The sequence below is a fragment of the Tursiops truncatus genome, chromosome 10, assembly GCF_011762595.2.
Source record: "Tursiops truncatus isolate mTurTru1 chromosome 10, mTurTru1.mat.Y, whole genome shotgun sequence".
NCBI lineage: Eukaryota > Metazoa > Chordata > Mammalia > Artiodactyla > Delphinidae > Tursiops > Tursiops truncatus.
Genome location: NC_047043.1, coordinates 65,255,579 through 65,278,273, shown reverse-complemented (window position 1 = coordinate 65,278,273; position 22,695 = coordinate 65,255,579). Strand labels below are relative to the sequence as shown.

General features: G+C 56.9%; 1 protein-coding gene and 1 long non-coding RNA gene across 6 annotated transcripts in view; one reads left to right on the top strand and one right to left on the bottom strand.

Moving 5' to 3' along the window:
- CACNA2D2 (calcium voltage-gated channel auxiliary subunit alpha2delta 2) overlaps window positions 1–22,695 on the top strand; it is a 139,141-nt gene that overhangs the window by 11,203 nt on the left and 105,243 nt on the right. For all 5 annotated transcript variants that reach the window (XM_073811149.1, XM_033865030.2, XM_033865032.2 and 2 more), the window contains exon 2: window positions 14,614–14,695. In XM_073811149.1, the coding sequence (XP_073667250.1) occupies window positions 14,614–14,695 (82 nt within the window). The remainder of the gene's footprint in view (window positions 1–14,613; window positions 14,696–22,695) is intronic.
- On the bottom strand, window positions 16,298–21,559 carry LOC141279652 (uncharacterized). The gene is made up of 3 exons (XR_012334235.1): window positions 21,521–21,559; window positions 16,655–16,773; window positions 16,298–16,456 (listed from the first exon to the last, which is right to left on the bottom strand). It is a non-coding gene; the product is annotated as an uncharacterized lncRNA (long non-coding RNA).

The window sequence follows — 22,695 nt, the reverse complement described above, 5'->3', positions numbered from 1 at the left end:
AACAGAGAGTCAGCACAGGTGTGTACAGGCCAAGCTGGTTACGCCTCTGAAAGCTGGAACAGCTTTTACATGTTCTGGGACAGGGTCCCACACGGCCCTGGCTTTGCTGGTGCGACAGAACAAAGGCCACCCCACACACCTTCCTGCGGCTCTCTTACAAGGGATGCCCCAGCCAAGAGGCTGCCTCCAAGGGCTGCTCGGGGGAGAGAGATGAAGGTGGGGTCCAGGGCCCCATGGGCTGTGTTATTTAATTTTGTGGGGCAGGGCCTGGGCATCAGGATATTTCCAGAGCCACTCAGGTGAGCCAAGGTGGAAAGCCAAGGCCATAGAGGATAGGAAGGTGAACATAGGACCCCTCCCCCTGCGCTGCTCTGCCAGCAAGGAGAACTGAGGCTTCCAGAGAAAGGGGGTGGGGACCAGTGTACTGGTTCTGGGGAGTATTCTGGCCATTGTACCTGTTGGGGGGCAGCTGTTCATAGATGCCTGTACATGTGGCCAGTGGCCAGAGTCTGCAGCCTGTTCCAGGGAGATCGCCAGGCTTCCTCAGCCGGCTGCCCTACTCCTTCCCAACTGCCCCTCTGTGTTGACACTTGCTTATGCCTCATCCACACTGCTGATTGCTCCATGGCCCTCCCATGTTTCAGGACCCGCCTCCTGACGGCCCCTGCCCCGCCTGAGTCTCCTCTCCAAACCTTAGCTGTGTGCCAGGGCTGCTCTCGGGGAGCTCACAGTCCATGGGAGAGATCGTCAGCAAGGAAGAAATGGAAGTGAGGCCAAATAAATAATAACCACACATGACTGGTGCTCTAGGCAGCATCCAACTGGTGATGAGACACAGCCCCTACTCCAGACTGAATTCTGACAGGCCCTCTCAGGGTCCCCAGCTCTTCCTAAGGCCTTGGGCCTCCCCTGGTCAGGGCTGTGGGGGCCCGGGGAGAGCATCAGGACCCATCTTCCTCTGAGAGTAAGCCACTGACAGGGGGACAAGCATAAGGGGCAGGGGTGGGGTGGGGGAGAGGCTTGCCTACATGGATCCAGCCCCAGTTCCCGAAGCTCCAGTCAGGCCCCATCCCTCTCCTGCTGACGTGCTCCCTGAGGCTGCTGCACCCCTGCACAGTGCCTCCTAGCACCTGGGGTACCTTGGGCTGCCCACAGCCCATGACTGGGGCCCCACCTGCCTGATGCCCTGCAGCCCCACATTCACCGGCACAGAGTGGCTGGGGAGGGGTGGTGGGGAACAATCCCAGAGGACATTAAGCCGAGTGATTTACATGGTTCCCGAGCCAGCGCTGGGGGAAATATATTTCACAGGTGGTTTCCAGACCGGTGGCGTATGGAGGAGGCCATGACTCTAAAATGGAGAAGGGTGGGGACATCACGGGGCCGTCTAGAGGGACCCAGAGCCGTGGGCTTTGGTGGCCTCACTGCGCCGTCCGCCTGCTGCTTGCTAGAAAGCATGGTCCAGGGTACGGGGGTCGAGGAGGGGAGGAGCTGGAGCCCCATATGTGACCATGAGTCATTTTGTCCCTCAGTTTTCTAACCTTTACAATGGGATCATAGGGCTTCCCTGATGGCACAGTGGTTAAGAATCCGCCTGCCAATGCAGGGGACACGGGTTCGATCCCTGGTCTGGGAAGATCCCACATGCTGCGGAGCAGCTAAGCCCGTGCGCCACAACTACTGAGCCTGCGCTCTAGGGCCCATAAGCCACAACTACTGAGTCCGCGTGCCACAACTACTGAAGCCTGCACTCCTAGAGCCCCTGCTCCGCAACAAGAGAAGCCACCGCAATGAGAAGCCCATGCACTGCAATGAAGAGTAGGCCCCGCACACAGCAACAAAGACCCAATGCAGCCAAACATAAATAAATAAAATTAAATAAAAGTTTAAAAAAAAAGGACTCTAAAATGGGATCATATTTCCTGTATTTTATGATTGTGAACGTAGAACACATCAAATGCCAGGGCAAGGGTGGCCCGCAGGTCAGTGCGAGGGGGACGCATGGCTGTGGGACAGCCCATGGATTTGGTCCTACCTGAGGCTCCCACTCAGTTCATCCTCTTCCAGTCAGTGCCTCCCCCACTGTGGGCACATTTGTTCCCTCCACAGGCACTCACCACAACCTGCCATTCATTCATTCTCTCCACACTCATGAGCATCTGCCATGTGCCAGGCACTGACGGGACAGGCAGACAACAGTCTGGGGAGGTGATATAGACAGAGGATATGTTATGTTGGAAGGTGACAGATGCCATGGAGAAGGGACAGGATGAATTTGGGGGAGGGTTTAACTAGAGGAGGCAGGTCAGAGTGAGCCTCACTAAAACATTTGAGCAAAACCTGGAAGGAGGGGAGAGTGGGAGCCACATGGGTATCTGGGAGAAGAGTGTTCCAAGCAGAGGAACGGCCAACACAAAGGCCCTGAGGTGGGAAGTGGTTAGAGCAGGAGAAAAAGGGGAGAGTGGGAGGAGAGGAGGGCAGAGGGCAGCTAGGACCAGGACAGCCTGGGCCATTAAATTAGCATGACTTTGGGGCTTCCCTGGTGGCGCAGTGGTTGAGAGTCCGCCTGCCGATGCAGGGGACGCGGGTTCGTGCCCTGGGCCAGGAAGATCCCACATGCCGCGGAGCGGCTGGGCCCGTGCATGAGCCGTGGCCGCCGAGCCTGCGCATCCGGAGCCTGTTCTCCGCAACGGGAGAGGCCACAACAGTCAGAGGCCCGCGTACTGCAAAAAAAAAAAAAAAAAAAAAAAAAAAAAATTAGCATGACTTTGAAGTGGGGGCCCCCGGGGAGAGGTGTGAACAGAGGAGCACCAGGGTGATGGCCGTGATGGTGGTGAGACCTGCTGATGGTCTGGGTGTGAGAAAGGGAAAGGGGTCTCAGGAGACCCCAGGGGTTTGGCTTGAGCATCTGAAAGGACAGAGTTTTCACCAGGTAAGCTGGAGGAGGCTGGGGAAGTCAGTCCAGGGGACCATCAGGTACTGGACACATTGAATTTGAGATGCAGACTAGGGCATCCAAGTGGAGATTTGTCAGAGCTAGATGTTTGCCTCTGGAGAGGGCCAGGTGGAGCTGTGCCTTCCCAGGCTGGGTGCCGAGGACTGAGCAGAGAGCCCTGCTCTTTGAACCCTTAGTTTACCAGCCACTGACTGCGCCCGCTCTCCTCATCTCCCCAGTGTCAGAAGCTCACTGTCCTTCACCATCCGTCACATGGAGGCACTCACCATGTCCTTGAGGATGGAGCGCTGCAGGCCTCAGTGTGGGAGCAGCCTGCTTATGCCCATAGTCAGTCTGAGGGTGTTCATAGGGCATCACCGTGCGCACAGCTCACTGCTGAGCCTTCCTTGCACGTGCTGTACCCTCTGTCTGAACTGCCCTGCTGCTCTGCAGTGCCACCTTTACCTGGCCAGACCCCTAGGCTGGGTCAGGCCCCTTGCCGTGCATCCCACCCCCGCAAGGCTCGCCGGACTCCTCCTCCCTCCACTTACTGAGTCTGGATCAGATCAGCTGTCTGCTCTGGTTGAATTCCAAGCTTCCGAGGGCAGGCTTGCATCTGCCCTGCTCACCACTGTGTCCCTTGGAGACACGGTGCCTAGCTTGGAGCCTGCCTCAGTAACTATATGAATGAATGAATGAATGGGGAGTGAGGGAGCTAGTAGGGAATCTATAGAAGGCTGGCAACATCTGCAGAGTATTTTGTCTGTGATAGCCCTACTGGGTTTGGCCAACCTGTTACTCGTCAAGCCATCTCTCAGAACAACACAGGCTCACCAGGCAGTGGCTCCTTTTGTTCTGGCCACCAACCTGGGACTTCTCAGAAGGGGTGGGGCCGCTGGGGTGGCACCTGAAGGCCCCTCCTCATTGCAGCTCACAGAGGGGATTTGCATTGCTAAAGGATTCACCATAGAGCATGGAGAGTCAAGGTGGTCCGAGTACTCACATTTGATTTACATGCAGCTTGGCTTGCGCTGAGAAGCCCGGAGCTAACTAGTGAGGAGCAAATCCCAGAGGAAGTGGGCATCTCCCCCTCCCCACCCCACCCCCCGTCATGGGAGGGGTTTGAGGGAGCTTGGGCTCTGCACTGCTGAGACAACATTCCTACAGCAGGGTAGCTCTGGTGGGGTAAAAAGAAGGACTCTGACTGCACCCAGCTTTGGCTTGCATGGGGAGGCAGTGAGGGCCCTGATTTGGAGTAGATCCCTTCGCAAAGCTGGAAAAGGTCATAAATGAGGGGTGGCCCTTACCTGCACCCTATTTCCTGAATCTTGGCCTTTGAAGTCCTCTTTGGGATTAAGGAAGCCTAATTGCCTAGGGGACAGAACCTGGGCTCTGGAGCCATCCTTTACTGGGTTCAAATTCTGGTTGAGCACAGACTGGCTGTGTGGCCTTGAGTGCATTGCTTCACCGCGTAGGCCTCCGTCTTCATCCATGAAGTGGGCCTGAATCAGTTAGCACCTAGCCATGGGTGCTGTGTGACTTCAGTGGCCTCACACACACAGCACCCAGCACACAACGGGTACTCTGAATCATCTGTTCCTTTCCTTGGTGCTCTGCTACCTGCTGAAGTTAGAAGCCCTTTCCCTGCCCTGCCCTCCAGCCTCTCTCCCACTGCAGAGGGGGTTGGACAGGGCAGGTACCAGTCTGGTGATGGGAGGATATTCAGGGAAATCTATCCCCAAGCATTTCCAGAAGACTCTTCTTTGCCGTCCTGCAAGCTAAGTTTTGCAGGAAGCTTGATGATGGGACCGGACTGCAGCTCCAACCTAAGGCAAGGGTTGGTAAAGTGGAGTAAGGACTGTGGGTTTGGGGGAAGGGGTGGAGAGAAATCCTGGAAGACTTTCCGGCAGAGGTGACTTGGCCAGGTAGCGGGGGACAAGGCCAGAGAACAAAGCTTGCCCTGATGGGTTGAGTTCTTTTCTGGTCTTTGCTTCACCTCTCCTCTGCACCCAGTGTGTCCTCTGGGACACTGCCAGCTTCCCTGGGGGATCTCTACCCTGAGGAGAAATAGAGGATCCCTAGAGAGGTTTCTGTCCTCCTCACAGCAGGAGGCCATGTCGAGGACGCACATGGAGGACGGCTATTTGTGGCTCAGAGAGGATTTGACTCATGCTGGGGAGTGGGGAGGATGTACAGGAGGGGAGGTGGGGATGTGTGAATCATAGAATCTGGCTGGAGTGGTTGGTGACACATGGACAGGGCCTATCTTGCCACCTCCAATCAGGTTTCAGTTACTGGCGTGGGGCAAGAACAGGCAGCTGGAACCCCTGGGTTCCTCCTTGACTCTCCTGGTGACCTCCACAGGTGCCTCAACCCTGCTGTGCACCTCCTGAGACCAGGCTTGGGTGTGGCTCTCCCATCACAGCACCTGGCTGGGCACAGGGGCTGTGTCAACATATCTACCCCTGCCTCCAAGAGCCAGCCTCACTGAACCTCAGTTTACAAGTTTGTTAAATGGGCCTAGGCAGGGGTTACTTTTGCATTGTACCTGACTACCTGGGGAACATGCTGGGGAGAGAAGGAGGCTCTGCAGACCCCAAATGTTAATGATCTGTGTCAGTGACTGAGGCAGGTGGTTCCAGGCCTGGGGAGCAGATGGTGGATCCTGGGCAGAGTGACTGACTGTTCCATACCCTGTGTCCCTGGCCTGGACTTTCTGCTTTTCTCTGGGGATGCCTTAACTAGTTCCTGAACTCCTCTTGCTCATTGCTAAGTCCCAGGTCTAGATTGCTGGAAAATTCACAAACAATGACACCTGGGTGTTGGTACCTTGGGAACCCATGGTCCTTGGCCCCCTGGGGAGTGGAGGTAGATGATTCTGCTCTCCCTGCAGTTTGAAAACCACCAACTCCGTCAGTCCACAGATGGAAAACCGAGGCACAGAGAGGGGAGTCTGCACTGAACCAGAATCCCAGTGTCCAGAATCCCAGATGGGGCAGGGTGGGTAGAGGTACTGGGCTATCTGAGATCGGGACAGGGTGAAAGGGATGGGGGGAGGACAGCCTGGGTCTGGGCCATTCCGTGCCTGCACTTTCCTTGCTTCCGGGAAGAAGTGGCTGCTCCAGCACCCGGCCCTCCTGGGAGAGCCATGAATTATGCACGGAAGCCACAGGCCTGGGCAGGCCCATCATAAATGAGCTTTAATAATTCATACGGAGAGGAGCCGGGGAAAGTGGCTGTCCCTGGGGCAGCCACTGCACTTCTAGCCCCTCCACAGGCTGCCACTGCACACCCACCTGCCTGCTCCTGTGGCCGGCAGCATGCAGGCTGGGCAGGACGGCGGGGAGATCAGGCCCCTCTGGGGAGGTGCGCGTGCTCAGCCAAGTGCCTGTTCCTCCAGGCTGGAGAGCAGGAGCCTCCTCCCTCAGGGCTCACAGCCCAGGAGGGCGGTAACCCCAGGAGGGCACCTGAGATCTGTTGCTGCTGGGAGGGTACAACTTAAATTGGGGGGCAAGGTGGACTTCACTGAAGGAGGTGAGAGGGGAGCCCTGAGGACTTCTGAGGAGAGACTGATCCAGGCATAGGGAACAGCATGTACAAAGGCTGTGCAGGGAGTGCAGGAGTGTATTCAAGCCACAACGAGGAGGCCAGTGTGGCCTGAGGAGCGAGGTCAAGGAGGCCATTGAGAGTATGGCCGCTGGACGGGCTTTGTCTTTCTTCTAATGTCATGGAGCTGTGGCCTGGTGTTGAGAGAGGAGGGACACTGTTCTAACAGGGGGCTCTGGCTGCCTGTGGAGGTAAACAGCCCGGGGGAGGGGGTGCAAGGACAGAAGCTGAAGACCAGTGAACTGGTGACTGCACTTGTCCTGGAGAGAGATGATGGCGGCCCAGGCCAGGCTGGGGGCCAGGGAGGTGGAGGGCAGTGGGCAGACTGTGAAGGTGGAGCCAACATGACTTGCTGAGAGATTGGATGTGGGTGCGAGAGAAAGCAGGTTGCAGGTCACCCTGAGGCTTCGGGCCTGAACCAAGGAGCTGGCATCAGCTGAGCCAGGGGAGGCAGGGGGTACAGAGAAAAGGGAGGAGGAGATCCAGAGGGAGGTCCGTGTCTGGGTTTAGGACACATTCAGTTTGAGAGACCCGTTAGGCATCCAAGTGGACATGCCGTGCCGCAGCTGGGCATTTAAGACTGGTGTCTGAAGAGAGGTGTGTATCATCCTGACTGGTGTTCATTAGCTGTGTGACCTTGGGCACATCACTCAATTGCTGTGTGCCTCAGTTTTCCCTCTGAGGACTGGGGATGATCTGACTGCTGTGAAGATAATTAAGGCAGTGCACTGAGAGCCCTGGCCTCACTGGTGCAGACCCAGTGAGGCAGGCAGGAAGGCCCCAGTCAGACCCCTTGGGAAACAAATCCCCACGTGGCCTGTGGAGGCCCCAGGCCACCCCTCCTTGAGCAGAGAGGGAAGCTGAGACCTGGAGAGTCCAAACCACAGAGCTGGGTGTGGACCACAGAGCAGGACCTGGTACACGGCAGGGGCTGGAGGAGATTCGGCCCCAGGGCCCATCCCCACCCTGGCCAAGCCCTCCAGCCTGGGTCTGGGCCACAGTCAGTCCCCTGCTCTCCTGCAGAACGGTGTTTTCCTTCCTGCTGCACACCTCCTTTGTCTCCCCAGCTCCCTGGTGCCTTCTCTAGCCCCTCTCCTGGTTCTCCTGGGACTGCTGGGCAGAACTCATTCCCGTGGAAGCTGGAGCAGTGCCCCTTATGGGCTTCTCCTGCTGCTGGAAACCCCAGACCAGGCCTGGTGAGGAGGGTCCTGCTGAGGGACTGCTCAGGAACCTTGTGGCTCTGGGTGTGGCAGTCTTGACACAGTACTGTGTTGCTGCAGTTCACTTTCTAGATGAGTTACCTGAGGCCCAAACAGGGGAAAGGATGTTACCAAGGTCACACAGCTAACCATGGCAGAAACAGAAATCAGGCTCAGGTGGGCCTTCCATGCTGTCCTCCTCATCTCCCCTGGGAAACCTCCTTCCCCTTCTCAGCTTGCATGTCCCTGGCTTGCCCCAGTCCTTGTGTGTGCTTCCCTGACTGCTGGTGCCCCTGTGGGCCCTCAGTCCTGCACTGATGGTGGGGAGTGAGGCAGAGTGCTGTGTGCGCCTGGGACACTCTCCATCCCTCTCTGGGCCAAATGGACTGCCCAGCTCCCCAGCCCTGAGCTGCTCCCTTGTTCCAGGCCTTGTCCCCTCCCCCCATCAGGCTACTGGGAGTAAATACTGGGCTGGACCTGGCGCCCTAATTAAAGTGGATGACTGTTCACTGTTAGTCTAAGCGGGGAGGCACAGGCTCGCTGCCTCCCAGCCGAGAGCCCACTGGAAGGGAAGGGTTCCCCCCCCGCCCCCGACAAAGAAAGGGAAGGGACAGCCCCATAATTAATAACCTCATTAACGAGCAGTATTTGGGCAGGGTCCCAAGACACACATAGTCGAGGCCGATGGATTTGGACTAATTTGAGCTTCAGCAGCACCAGCCCCTCCCCAGCACCAGGGGATCTCTGAGGATCCCTTGTGATAAGTGGGCTACCTTCGTCCTTGTGTGCATGGGTTGGGTGGGGGTGGGGTGGGGACGATGCTCCTGGGAGCCCCATGTTACACTAGGAGCCCCTTAAGCAGAATCACAAATCCACTGACGGTGAGCCTGTCCCTTTGAGTCCTGCGTCTCAGTTTCCCTGCTTGTAAAGTGGTGGATGGCTAACTGGGGAGCTTATTCCACGTGAATTGGCTGAGCCAGCATGCTCCCCTCTCCCCAGGCCTCTGTGCATCCCCCACCCCACTGTGGTTTGTGCAGTGCCAGGTCAGTGCTGACTGGTCTCCGTGCCTCTAGGCACTCTGATCTCAATGGTCTGGAGTGGCTTGGCCCACTTGGCCTCTGCAGAGTGAATGACCTTGGCTAGACTTGCCCTCTCTTCTTGGGAGGCTGTGATCAAATCAAGGTTGGGGGCCCTACCCTGGGCTTTGAGTCCTGAAAGATGTTGAGGCCAAGAGTCTTCTCTCCTGAGCAGACAAGCACGAAGGATGCTCTGGTCATCGGAGGCCCTACCTTTCCCAAGGAGTCTCCCCTGTGTCGGGGTCTCTTAGGTAGTGTAGGGAGTGCTGCAGCCCACCTAGAGGCCCCAGTCCAAGGAGGAGGTACAGCCATCCCACGCTTAATGAGCTGCAGGTCTGAGGAAGGGGACAGGATTGAGGGGAGAGCGGCCCCGCCACTCAGATGGGTCTGTGTGTGCATGAGTGTGTGGGGCAGTCATCCCTTCCATGAGGCAGTGGTTTCCACCTGCTTCTGTTTGGGGTCCTAGGAGGTAGACAAGTGGTGAGCTTTATCTCCATTTTCCAGACGGGAAAACTGAGGCCTAAGAGGGCTCATCTGGTCTAAGGTCACGGAAGAGCCAGGGCTGAATCTGGGCACTCAGTCTAGGTAGAGAGGGATATCCACAGAGTGGTCGGGGAGGACTCCTCGGGGGAGGTGGCTCTGGAGGTACCACGATCCTGGGGTGCAGCCTTGAGCTTCCTGCTGTTTGCAGCAGGACTGTGGCCTGGGGAAGGGTTGGCCATGTCCCAAGCCCTGCTTCAGCAGGGGCCACGACTGCTCTCTGAGCTTTGCATGGCCTCTCCAGGCTGGAATGGGGAGTGGCCCTCTTGCCCATCCACCAGTAATCCCCTGAGACGGGGTGAACCTGACACCCAGGCCCTCTAGACCAGCTCTCTTGGGCTCTCTTCATGTCTGTGTCTCTCTGTCTCTCCGTCTTTCTCTTACCCCCGCCTCCTGCCCTGTCTTTCTTTCCCCTTCAGAAGACTGCTAAGGCACCAAGGTGGGAGGTGGCAGGCCAGCTGAAATATGATCAGAATAATTAAATAGCATTTTATTTGAAATCATTGCCTCCCCCAGAGCTGAAAGAGTAATTGGCCAGTCCGTCACAAGGGAAGCAGGAGACCCGTGGGCCCCCACCATTGCCAAGTTTGGCTCATAGTACCCTTGGCAGCAAGTGGCCTCCCCTGTGACTGCTCCCCTGCACCCTTCACCTGCCCTAGCCTAGCCCTGCCCTGCCCTCCACTCCTCCCACCTCACCTGTTGTTCTACCCTCGGCATCTCCCCCTCTACGATGACTGCCTTGATTGAGCTGAGGGGAGAGCTGCAGACTGCTCTTAGGCCCCCAGTCTGCCTGGCAGAGGAAGTCTGTAGCAAGGCTTTGATGGCAAGGAAAACGCCTCCTTAGGAGTGGTAAGAAGGCCTGCAGAGGTAGGTGGGGGTCCAGAGATCCTCGCCCCTACTGGGCCTTAGCCTCTCCTGGGCCTTCCCCTGTCTGCTCTTGAACAAAGCCCTCCCCCTTCCCTCTCGTCCCTCTGCAGGGTCCAGCCGCCCACACCTACCCTTGCCCTCTGAGGGTGAACGTGCAGTGTCACCTGTCTCTGTTTTTTTGATTTAATTATAGATGAGTTTTCTGCATAATTTATTCCAAAAGCCTAGATTATACTGTACAATTAAATCACATTCTGATCAACAACTTCACGTATAAAATTAACAACTGGCAACAGTTTAAACTATGCTGTTGCATCTGTATACAGGCTCTTTCCCTCTTCTCTTCCCTCCCCTCCCCTCCCCTCCCCTCTCCTCCCCTCCCTTCCCCTCCCTTCCCCTCCCTTCCTCCCCTCTCGCATCTTCCCTACCTCTTCCTCCCTGTCTGGGGGAGCCTGTGTATCTGGCCTCGGAGCTGGAGGCCTTCACTGCTCTTGTAGCTTGACCTGGGGCCTCCCCAGCCTTCTAGTGGGAGTCTTGATAGTTCTGTCTGCTAAAGGGGGTCCTCAGCTCCAGCTCCTCGCTCCACATATGGATGATTTTGCTCCCTTGCCTAATGATGACACCTCCTCTTCCCTCACGTACTCCTCTTGGTTCTGAAACATGCCCTGGAGACTAAAAGACCTGGAGTCCCACAACAGCTGGTGTCATCTTCCTGCTGGGCTGCCCTCAACCCTCTAGCCCTGGGACACACACATCTTTGCCCTGTGCCTGCTCCCGGCCTCTCTCAGCCTGGGGAGCAGGGGGTTACAGAGAGCCATTAGGGAAACCCTTTCCACATTTCCCTCCCTCTGTGCTTTCTCCCCCCAGCAGGCATTCAGGGAAGATTTTCTGAGCACTGGGAAGCGAGGAAGGGCTGGATTTGATGAGCTTCTAGCCCTCAGGGGACTGCCCAATAATAATACTGCCCATCAAGCTTCCGTGTGGATTTGGCCCTGAAAGGTATTCAGCCAGTCATTATCTTCCCTGTTTATAGACCGGAAAGCTGAGGTTCCGAGGGGCAAGAACTCTCCGAGGTCACACAGCTGACAGAGGCAGCCTCTCCCTTAGGCTTCCCAGAGGCTGCATTGTCCTAGGAGGGTGGGGTCATGGAGCTGATGGAGCCAGGAAGACAGGTCTGGCTTCTCTCTGTAGAACATGGCTCCGCACCTGTCCTTGCCAGGGGCCTCAGTTTTCTTGTTTGTGAAATGGGGGCTCAGTGCCTGCACCCCACTAGGTTTGGGCACATTGGAGGACATAATGGTGTGAGGCTGTCATGCCACACCAGACATCATGCCGGCTGCAGTCCCCGGCTGCACGTGCCTCCTCCCAGACACTCTCTCTCCTCACTGTCTTGCTAATTTGGCACTTAGAGACACTTGGAGATAAGCAGTGTCATCTCAATGAATCGCATGGAAAATCACAGGGATGTGGGGAGCCAGCAGGGGGATCTACCCTTTTGGGGGGGTGACCCATGGGCCACACTGTCTGGCCAGGGAGCAATGGGAGATGCAGGCACCTGGGTCCATATTCATGGGACCTGCAGGCAGGATTTGGTCAGTTTGCCTTTGACCCAGTGGCGCCACGAATCCTGATGCATCCCCCATCCTTTCAAAGCCCCCATGCCCTTCTGTTGGTGTGAGTATGACTGTGCCCGGCCAGGGTTAGTACGGGCTTGGTGGGTGGTTTCTCCTGCCTCTGGGCAAGAACACTGCAGGTGCATAGTTGACTCCTGGCCTCCTGGGTCCCATGTGTCACCCCTTGGAACCAGCACGGGGACACCAGCCAAACTCTGGAACCCACAAATTCATGTCTCTGTGATGATGAAATGAATGATCTATCACGTTCTTTTAAACTCTCGGACACATACTGCCTTCCTAGTTGGGTTTGGTTTAGGTGAATGATCAGAATAACTTGTTTTCCCTGGCGTCGTGATGGTGGGCATTGCGGCTGGGGCCTGGGGTCTACCCATCAGACCCACCGTGCCAGACCAAGGGCTAGAGCCACCTCTAGACCCCAGGAGGGTGTGCCTGTTCTGATGTGTCAGGGGTAGGCCAGTCCCTGTGGCCCATAGTAGCATCCCAGGCTCTGTCTCAGGAGCATAAAACAGCCACCTGACACACTGTCAGGTGCTTATGGCTCAGCCAGGGCCAAGCCATCAGCTCCTGGTGACCTGGAGCCAGGGGACAAGCAGGCTCTCCGTTCTCTGCTGGGCTTTGCCCTCCCCCAGCAAAAAACCTCCCCTGGTGGTTGAGGCCTGATCACCCTTCATAGCCTGGCCTGCAGCCTGGCCTCCACCTGGGCTTGGGGTTAGCTTTTCCCCTGCAGTGGGGAGCAGAGGTGGGCATCAGGCTGTGTCTCAGCCAGCAACAAGCTGAAGCTGATACCTCTTTCTCTTTTTTTAAAAACTAGATTTTATTTATTTATTTATTTATTTATTTATTTATTTATTTATTTTTGGCTGCGTTGGGTCTTTGTTGCTACACACGGGCTCTCTCTAGTTGCGGCGAGCAGGGGCTGCTCTTTGTTGTGGTGCACGGGCTTCCCACTGCGGTGGCTTCTCTTGTTTCGGAGCACTGGCTCTAGGCATGTGGGCTTCAGTAGTTGTGGCTCGCAGGCTCAGTAGTTGTGGCTCACTGGCTCTAGAGCTCAGGCTCAGTAGTTATGGCGCATGGGCTTAGTTGCTACATGGCATGTGGGATCTTCCCGGACCAGGGCTTGGACCAGTGTCCCCTGCGTTGGCAGGCGGATTCTTAACCACTGCACCACCAGGGAAGCCCAATACCTCTTTCTTTTGATGTTGACTTTTTTTTTCCATCACGGTCCTGACATTCAGCTTGGCAAATTGCAATTAGTGATCCGCCCGCTTCCTGATCTGAGTTCCCATGCCAACCGATGCGGGCACACACGATGGCAAGGGCCCAGCCCCCAGCCACAGGGATATGGGGCAGGGGGCTGGGGTAAAGACTTTAGCTTTTCTGACCCAGGGAGCTATAAGAGTCCTGGCCCCGAGTGGCAGTAGGGGTGGTGGGGAAGGTGGCAGGCCCAGGGCAGGAGTTGGGGCCAGACTCAATCTCCCGGATCCCATGGCTCCTGGGGTACCCTTCCAGAAGCTGGGGGCTGGCTTCACCCCACCCTTACCTGGCCTGACGGGATGTGCTTATTAACCTGTGAGCATATTTCAGTCTGTGTGGTAGTTCTCCTATGAGCCCTCCCGGGGAAGGCTTTGTTCTGTGTCTGGAAGTTGAGATGCCTTTCACATGCATTAGGGCAGGGGCTTTGGTCACAGCAGAAAGTGCTTTTGGCAGTGTGGAGAGTGTCTCTCTGGCCGGCAGGCCCTGGCAAGCGCTGGTGTGATTTTGCTCACCTGATCTGGCACTGCCTAAAGTGGGATCACAGGTTAGAACCCAAGCCAGCCCTCTCCCCAGACACCATCCCTGTTCATGAGCGTGGGCTGAGAATACAGGACCTTGTGACCACCTATCCATCCTGTCCCCTCACAGAGATCCCCTGTGCAGCACCCTTGACCCTCCAGTTCCCATGTGTTCTTCTCAAACCCTACAAGGTGGCCCCAAATTATCCCCACTTTCTGGAGGAGGATAGCGAGACCCAGATAGGTTAAAGCGAGCTCAGCATGGCACCAGTGCAAGGGAGACCTGCTCAGCCTGGTGGCTCTGGTGAAGGGCTCATGGGGCTTGCCAGGCCCCCAGAAAGGTGTGGGATAGTCTGAACTGGACCTGTGGGTAGACAGTTCACGTGGGGCATCTAGTGATGAGCCTCTGTTTACTAGGGTACTGGAAAGGCGAGGGCCGTCTGAGCAGGAAGCTCTCCATGTCCACTGTTTAAATGAGGCCCAGAGGGGCAGGGGCCTGCCCCAGGTTACACAGTGACTTGGTGGTGGCGGCAGCTCTCATGTTCCCTCCCCTTGCCTAGGTGCCACCCAGCCTTGGGGCAGAAGGCTCTGAGATCCAGCAGACACCAGGCTCACTCACGTCCCCTCCTCCCTGGTATCCTGAGTCCCCATGTTCAGAGCAGCAGCATCAAGGGCTGGCTCTTCACAGTGAAAAATAGTCTCCCTGCAGGCTTCTTGGAGCCGCTGGACTCCCTCAGTGCATTTAAACTATAATCTGCTCCCCTCCCTGGCTGTCCAACAGTACGTGAGGAGAGCCTGGGCCACCGGGTCCAGACTTCAAAGGGAATCAGAGGCACGCTCTGGTTCCCAGCCTCTGTTTCTCTTCTAGTGAAAATTGGGTTCTGAAGGGGCGGCTGCTGCGTGTCACCTCTCGGTGGCTGGGGCGGGGCTGTTCCAGCCCCAGGCAGGTCCTCCTGACACTCCTCTCCTCTCTGCACACAGGATGCAGCACTGGGCCCGGCGCCTGGAGCAGGAGATCGATGGCGTGATGCGGATCTTTGGGGGTGTGCAGCAGCTCCGTGAGGTAAGCCTGGTGCCACTGGCTTTCCCTTTAGGGACCCTGTTCCAGCTGGAAGTGGGGGAAGGGCTTCAGCAATAAGGAGTGAGGAAAGCTTGGTGCAGTTGAGGACCCAGCGTGATGGGACACTGTGGACTCATGGGGGCAGGTGGGGAAACAGAGACACAGTGATTCCTTCGGGTCTTGGCCTGCTCTTCCCCAGGTCACAATGTTGAGGTGGTACTTAGTCGGCTCTGATGGGTAGGTGTCAGGCTTTTCGGGAGGGTGAGATCTGTTTTTGAGGCAGCATACGGAGTGGAGTCCAGGTCCTGGAGGGTCCCGTGGGTGTAGTTGTGCACGGAAGCCAGAGAGACTGTCCTCGCAATGAGTGGGGTGGCCAGGCCGAACAACCCCGGAGAGCAGTCAGTGCTGCCTGCTCAAGGAGCTGCAGCACGAGACAAGTGGCAAGCGAGTGCTTGGTGAGATGAGCTATCGGGGGTGGGAGGGGTGATTGATTAGGCGCGAGCGACCACATTCATCCTGGGAGATTATGTTAATATTTGAAATAGTGATGTGAAGAGCAGGCCATCCGTCACCCCCAGAAGGCTGCAAAATGTGTCGCTGTCGGGCCACAGGCTCCTGAGCTGTCGCTCTTTACGTGGAAACGCAGAGGCTTGGCGAGCTGAGCTCTTGGAGTGCTTGGGGTGGGGCTCCCAGGTACGTGCTGGACTTTAAGGAGCTCTTACTGGAGGCTTGGGCCAGAAAGTGCAACCTGAACTGAACAGGGGGTTAATGGGGATCTCGTACTGATGGTGGGCTTGGGCACAGCAGAGTAAGTGGAGTTATTATTGGGGGTCCAGGCCCCCGGCTTGGCGATTAGATACGCCACTGTGTTCCTGTGTCTCTCTTGGTCAGGGCCAGGTCAGCAGAGGTACGTCTGTGGGGCAGCTGCTATGAGGTGGTGTCCTCGGGCCTTTCGCCATGCTTAACTTGTAGCAGGTGCCCAGGAAATGGGGGTGGCAGTGAATGTGTTGACACTGGCTGTGGATGTAGGACCTCTGGCACAGGATGGGGCTGATCAGGGGTGGCTAATGTGGTGGTAACATAGCTAGGAGGGGGAGTCCGGGTGGGGGTCTGAGCCATCCACTTGCTGGGGGTCCTTCCGCCCAACCCCAGTGGCCCAGCCTCTCTGAATCTCCTTTCCCTGGTTACTGGGCTTGAATTGCAGTAACCCCCATCGTACTCTCTTCCTGTGAACTTTCAATGACTCAGCCACACTTGGAGGCCGGCAGAGCTTTCCAGAGAAGGCACTGTAGGAAAAGCTGTTCCGGAACAGAAGTCAATTTATGCTCAGGAATAGCACCCAGCACTTACTAGGTTCTAAGTGGGCACTGCCAAGAGTGCCGCTGTGTAGGTTAATGAAGAAATGCGAGTTCCCTGGAATGTGTGTAATGTGCCTCTCCAAGCTTCATATTGGGACATAAGATGCACCCCCCACATAAGGAGTTAACCATGCACTTCCAGTCAAGAATCTTCCGTACTTTCAATCCTCAGCTCAAGGATACTGCTTATTTTATAGTCGTGGGCACTCAGACCCTAAAAGTTTGCCAGTGGGAAAATAACGTACACATTTCGTGCCTGAGACTCAGGTCTGTCTGAACCATAGCTTCCTGGATGGTGCGGACCAGAGATGGAATCCAGCTCAGCATACCCACTGTGTGCTCCTGGGCAAGTCCTAGACCCTCTCTGATCCTCATTCTTGGTCCATGGCGTGGCTGGGAGGTCTGGCTGGAGGATGAGGTGGTGAGAATGGCAGGGGACAGGCTGACACAGATACACTTCTAGAAATCAAATCTGAATTTCCCTCATTGATCATTTTCATTCCCAGGATATGTTGTTCCCTTCCTTTCTGATGGGAGTTGAGTGATTCCAGACACTTTCACCAATGAGCACATCTTTCCCCACTCCCACCTTCCCAGTGGTTACCAAAGTCACGCAGCCGGGTACAGCAGAACTGGGGCTTGAACACAGGGCTCCTGACTCCTGTCCCAGGGCGCTGCTTCTCCTCTAGCTAGGCCTTCCCTCTTGGGGTGGGCAGGATGAGCCTGAAAAAGAGGGGATCTGGGCCAGGTTTGGTGTGGCTATGGCCAGGCAGAGAAGTGCTGACCTGGCGTTCCGGGCTCCTTCTGGCATCCCTCTGCTTGTCGACGGCTGCCAGCTCTCCAGTGGCTCTCTGTCCTGCTCCAGTTTTTCTCACCTGCTTCCTTAGCTTCTTGTTTCCCACTGACAGCTCTGGGGCTGCTTCTTGGCACAGGACACCCCTGTGAGGTGGGCAGCCGGGGAGCAGGTGAAGAGTTCTAGAGGAAAAGGGCAACCCTGTGAGAGCAGGAGGGAGCCAAGCGGCCCCTCTTCCCCACAACCCCTGGCACCCCTGACAAAGCCACCAGAGCTCTCCTTCAAGTGCATATGAGAGGGCCCATGTGGCCAGCCCCTGCCCTGAGAGCCAGGCTCTGAGAGTCAGGAGGACGCATGCATCAAAGCCCTGACCCAGCTGCAATGCTCCGTGGACCCTGGTACCACCTCTGCCAAGCTTATGGCCTCAGTCCCCATTAGGCCCGCCCCTCTCCATGCTTCCTCAGTGGGCCCCCAAACACCTTGCCACTGGGGTGATCCTTGGCTTTCTTCCCCAACATGGCTGCCCTCTCCACCAGCCCCAGTCCTAGAGGCAGCCCGACCCGCAGAAGCTGGGTGCCATAGAGCTGGCAGCTGCAAGAGTTCAGAAACTGCAGACGGTGGCATTTAGGAGCATTTTCCTTGTCTTGGCACTTTCCTCCTCCCGACCTCACCACAACCCCATGGGGGTGTGGTTGGGTGCAGACTGTGGCCCATTTACAGGCTGGACACCATGGCACACCTTGGTGGAGTGTGGGGGCTGTCTGCAAAGACCCTGTCACATTTCCTCATCTAACCCCAGGGCCAGCACAGAGTAGGAGCGCCCACTGTGGCCTGGTGCTCCTGAGCCGTGCCCCACCGGGTAAACCCAGCCCCGCCAGCCCTGGCTTACTCCTGCTGTGAACAGGCCACAGAAGTATGGGCTCTACTGCAGTCTGCCCCCTCCAGGGCCCCTAGAAGCTGAGCGAGGTCTCCTAAACCCCTTTCCTACCCTCGCCCATCAGCACCATATTGTCATCCTTTGGGGGGACAGCAGAGAGCATATGCTTGGGCTCTGAGCTCATTCACATAATGAGGTTGATCAGGATGAATAATTCGTCAGGTGCCAGGGGGTGCACGGGGGACCATGTGGAGACAGCCTGTCTCCCCACTCTGAAGCCCAGGTCACTCTGATGGGTACAGCCAGGGACCTATTCCCTTCTGACTGGGTGTCCAGGGTAGAAAGGGAACAACTCTGGGGACCTTGTGGGAAAGCAAAGCAGGACAAATTATAGTCAGACAGGAGGAAGAACCAGTGGCTCATCAGGTGCACCAGCCCTGGGACGGATTCCTGATTTGGGTGGGACACCTTCCGTGGAGGGTCTCTACAGAAGGAAGTGAGAAGATCCTCTGTCTGGGGTGGGGGTCAGAGGTGAGGAAAGTCTGTCTGGCTAGAGCTGGTATGGGAGCAGAGACGTGAGATGGTCATGTCTGTGGACTACAGGCCATCCTCTGGGAAAGCTCAATCCAAGTCTGGACCTGTGGGAGCATTTCTCAGTCCACATCAACCCCCACACGTGTCTCAGGGCAGAAGTGACTCAGAGCCCTGCCTACGTCCCTGGCTGCTTCCGCCCCCGTGACGGCCTTAGCCCGGCTGTATGCCGCTAGTCACTCGTGGGGAAACCAAGGTGTGGTTGACTGTCTTTACCCACCAGTCCCATCCTGGAGCCCTGACTTGCTAGCCCTGGGTAGTGGTGGGGTTGGGGAGAACTATCAAGGCAGAGGTGCAGGCCTGGGGCGGTCCCTGCCCTGGACTGCTGAGCTGCATCCACAGAGAGCGAGACCCCAGGACTCAGAGATCCCTGACCCCGAGTCTCCTGCTCCCCTCCCCACGGCTGGGCTTGTCTGGACAGTCATGGTGAATCAGACAAATGCTGTTCATGTGTCCCCACTTCTGTGGGTAGCCAGAAATGGGATTTTTGAACCAGTGATGGCACCATAGTCCTAGCCCATCTTGTCTGCCCCTGGCCATGCCCACACCGTGTCTGCTCAGTGCTCCCTGGGAATGTGTAATTAATATTTGCAGAGTGCCACATCTGGAGCTGGCTCCAGGCAAGGACCAAAATCTGGCCACATTGAGGACCCCTTTCCTGAGGGGCTCAGAGAGGCAGGAACAGGGCCCTCCGCAGGTGCCCTTGAAACAGGCTTCTCCCAGGACTTCCCTGGTGGTGCAGTGGATAAGACTCCACGCTCCCCCTGCAGGGGGCCCAGGTTCAATCCCTGGTGAGGTAACTAGATCCCACATGCATGCCACAACTAAGAGTTCACATGCCACAACTAAGGAGCTTGCCTGCCATAACTAAGACCCGGTGCAACCACATAAATAAAGAAAAACAGCCTTCTCCCCGTTCCTCCACTCACACACCCCTCTGGTACCGCCAGTTCCTGAAACACATGCGCTGTCACACACTGGCTCAGGGGGTGCTGGCCAGAGCTGTGTTTGGCCCCCCTTCGGGGTAAGGGGTCCTCTCTGGGCATCTCAGGTGGGATCAGCAATGTCCGGGAGTGCCAGGGAAGCTCAGAACGCTAGAGGGGCAGCAGAAGAGGATGAAGGAAGCTGGGGTGGGGGAAGGTGCCAGGGGACAGAAGCAGCCCTGAGAGGGCCAGAATGGGAGTTCAAGTTGTTGTGACCCCCCAGACCTACAGTTGGTCCTTCTATCAAAGCACTGTGGTTCACATGTGTCCCAAGAGTCAGTCCACCTCGGCCAGGTGGACCTGCACTCACGCAGGACATGCACGGTTGTCCCAGCTAATGTGCTCAGTCCGGAGAGTGGTGGTGAGGGAGACCCACCCAGGCCCATCACACTCCCTCCCCAGGGTTACTGGAACCTCCAAACCATCATCCTAGGGGCTCTGCTCCTGGTGCAGCACCCCCCTCCTCCAGCCACCTCCCGCTGAGGCCCAGCAGCACCCTGCTCTCTCCTAGTGTAGATGATTGGGGTGTGGGGTGCGTGAGGAGGGGGTGGGCGGGGCGTGGGTGTGAAGTGTGCCGCTGGGTAGAGATTGCTGCCGCTCGCCTCTCTAAAAACCCACATATATTGTTCTTTAATGGAAAGTTAATTGTCTTATTATTCCTTCCATATGGTCCTCTTGCTCAGCACCCAGCAGGGATGCATGGGACTGAGGGGGGGCTCCTGGGAGGGCGTCTGAAACGTGGTGAGGCTGCCACGTGAGCGTAATTGGATATACTGAGGCAGAGCCATTGGAGCCTGGCGGAAGCCCTTCCTGGACCCCCTCTTTGTCCCCCTAGCCCAGCCTGCTCCTCACCTCTTTCCTTCCCGTGTCCCGCCCTGGGGGTGGCCTCTTCTGGCACCACCTTCCCACTGTAAGTTCTGGGAATGCTCTCTCCCGAGCCCTGTGCGGGGAGATGGAGGGTGGTTGTTGGCCTCCTGCTTGCCCCTCCCCGCACATACTCCGTTGTTGCCTGAAGGAGAAAATTCCATTTTTGAGAAGCTTTTCAAAAGCCAATTCGTCTGTGGCAGGAGCTCCTGCCTGACGGCCAACTGACTGGCTTTGGTCTCCTACACCTCTTCTACATGTCCCCCACCAGAGAGGGGGCACGGGGAGGTCAATGTTGGGGGAGGGCTGCCCCAAGACACCTGGCCCAGGGGCCCTGGCTTACGTTGGCCATGCCTTCCATGGGCACCAGCTGCCTGGAGCCACCCCCAAGCTGATGGCTCCTCTGGGGCTGCTAAGCTGAGCCAGTAGTTGTGCCCTTCTCAGCCCCTGCCCCTCCCAAGGCCTCTCCTTCTCCTCCCCAGAGTGTGAGGGTGTTAGGTCAGAACAGCCTCACAGCAGGTGGAGGATACAGTGACAGGAAGGTCCCCAGAGGGGCATGCCTGGGTGGTCGCATCTCTGGCTAACTCAGAGCCCCTTGCTCCTGGAGTCTTGCAGGGGAAGACAGGGGCAGGGAGCCCTGCTAGGAGGCTTCAGGGTTCTGGGACAGCCTCAGCAAAGAGCTGTTGCCCAGGTTTCTGTGGAGGTTGTCGGTGCGGAGGGAACAGGTCTATGGGAGAGGCGTCTCTGCGTGGGATCAGCAGACCCACACCTGGTGCTACAGGCACGGGAGAGGGGCCAGCAGCTTCCACCTTGTGCCAAGAGGTCACCGTGGGGCCACATCTGAGGTCATCTCCCAGAGGATAGAGAATGGCTCAGGGCAGGAGAGAAGAGCTATGTCTTCTGACCTGCTACAGCTGGTAGGTGGCAGAACTAGAATTTGAACCTGGAGCCTGTGCCGTGGGCCACACTGAATGGTGGGTGGTAGAGGAAAGACTGAAGTGGGGAGCAATGGCAGAGCTGGGCCTCCCCGTACCGTGGGACCTGGCACATGTTGTCCTGCCTCTCTGAGCCTTGGTTCCCCCATCTGTGACATGGGGATCCGAGCCCCTGTCCTCAAGGGAGCAGGGGCAAGGAAGGGCTGCAGACAGAGCCCTGCAAATGTGGGGGTGCTTTTGTGACCCCCTCCACTATCAGTTGCCTGCCCTTCCAGGAGTTAGTTATAGTTTTAGAAAGTTCAGGTGCCCAAAGTGTCACCTTTGCTTGCTGAAGCCCAGGAGTTTGGAAATTGGTTTCCTCTTCCCTGCCCTGTTGTTAGTCCTGTTTGGGCTGCTATAACAGGATACCATAAACTGGGTGACTTACACACAACAGAAATTTCTCATGTTTCTAGAGGCTGGGAAGTTCAAGATCCAGGCATCAACAGATTTGGTGTTTGGTGAAAGCCCACGTCCTGGCAGCTGTCTTCTCACTGTGTCCACTCGTGGTGGAAGGGGTGAAGGATCTCTCTGGGGTCTCCTTTATAAGGCACTAATCCCATTTACAAGGGCTCTACCCTTATGACCTAATCACCTCCCAGGGGGCCCACCTCTAAATGTTATCACAATGGGGATTGGGTTTCAACATATGAATCTGGGGGGGAGACAGGAACATTCAATCTGTAGCACCTTCTGACCATGACATCTTTGGGGGGCCTTACTGGGAGAGACACAAAGGCCACAAGAGCTTGAAGAAACAGGGCCTATGGGCCACGGACGGGAACCAGCTGCAGAGGCACCCCCTGGGGAGGAAGCAGGTGGGGGTGAAGGGAAGGGCATCTGCACCCAGAAGAGGCCTGTGAGTCTGTTTCTCAAATCAGTCACCCCGTCGGCAGCTTGTCTCCCAGGCCCTGTGGACTCAGAGAAGGGCACCGGGCTGGGCTGGCCTTGGACTAGGGGTGGTAGGAAGCCACCAAGCTCTGGGTTCTTGAGGGTGGCAGCTCTCGGACTGAGGTGCCTCAGTTTAAGAAAGAGACGATCTCAGAGGCATGATCAGAACCGTACCAGCAGACAGCGCCGCTCTTTCTGGAAGTTTTGGTTGAGAACCGGTGGCTTTGCTGCAGGCCCCTCCCATGAAGTGGACGCCCCTCAATCCTTCCGTCTTGGGAATCTGGGCTGTTTGTCCAACTTTCCTAAGGCAAGGCCCACCTCCCATGGCAAGGGTTCTGATAAACACCTTGGCTCTCTTCTGGGGTCCCCAGGGAGGCTGACCTTGCAGCAGAACAGCTGGGGGTCAGCTCCGATGGGGACCAAGTGCTTGCTGATTGTTGAGGAGAGGCCAGCGTGTACTCCCTTCTCCCCTGGCCTCTGCATCCACCTCTGGAGAGTGATGGAGCTGCATGTCCAGAGCCGGAGGCTCAACTGGATAATCAAGGGTGGGAGATGGGGGATGGAGTAGAGGACCGAATGGGTTTCCATGCTGGGCCCCCAGGGATGGCTGACCCCATCTGCATTCCTCCGCCCTCCTCCACCCCCATCCATGGCTGGATCAGTGGCAGCCAC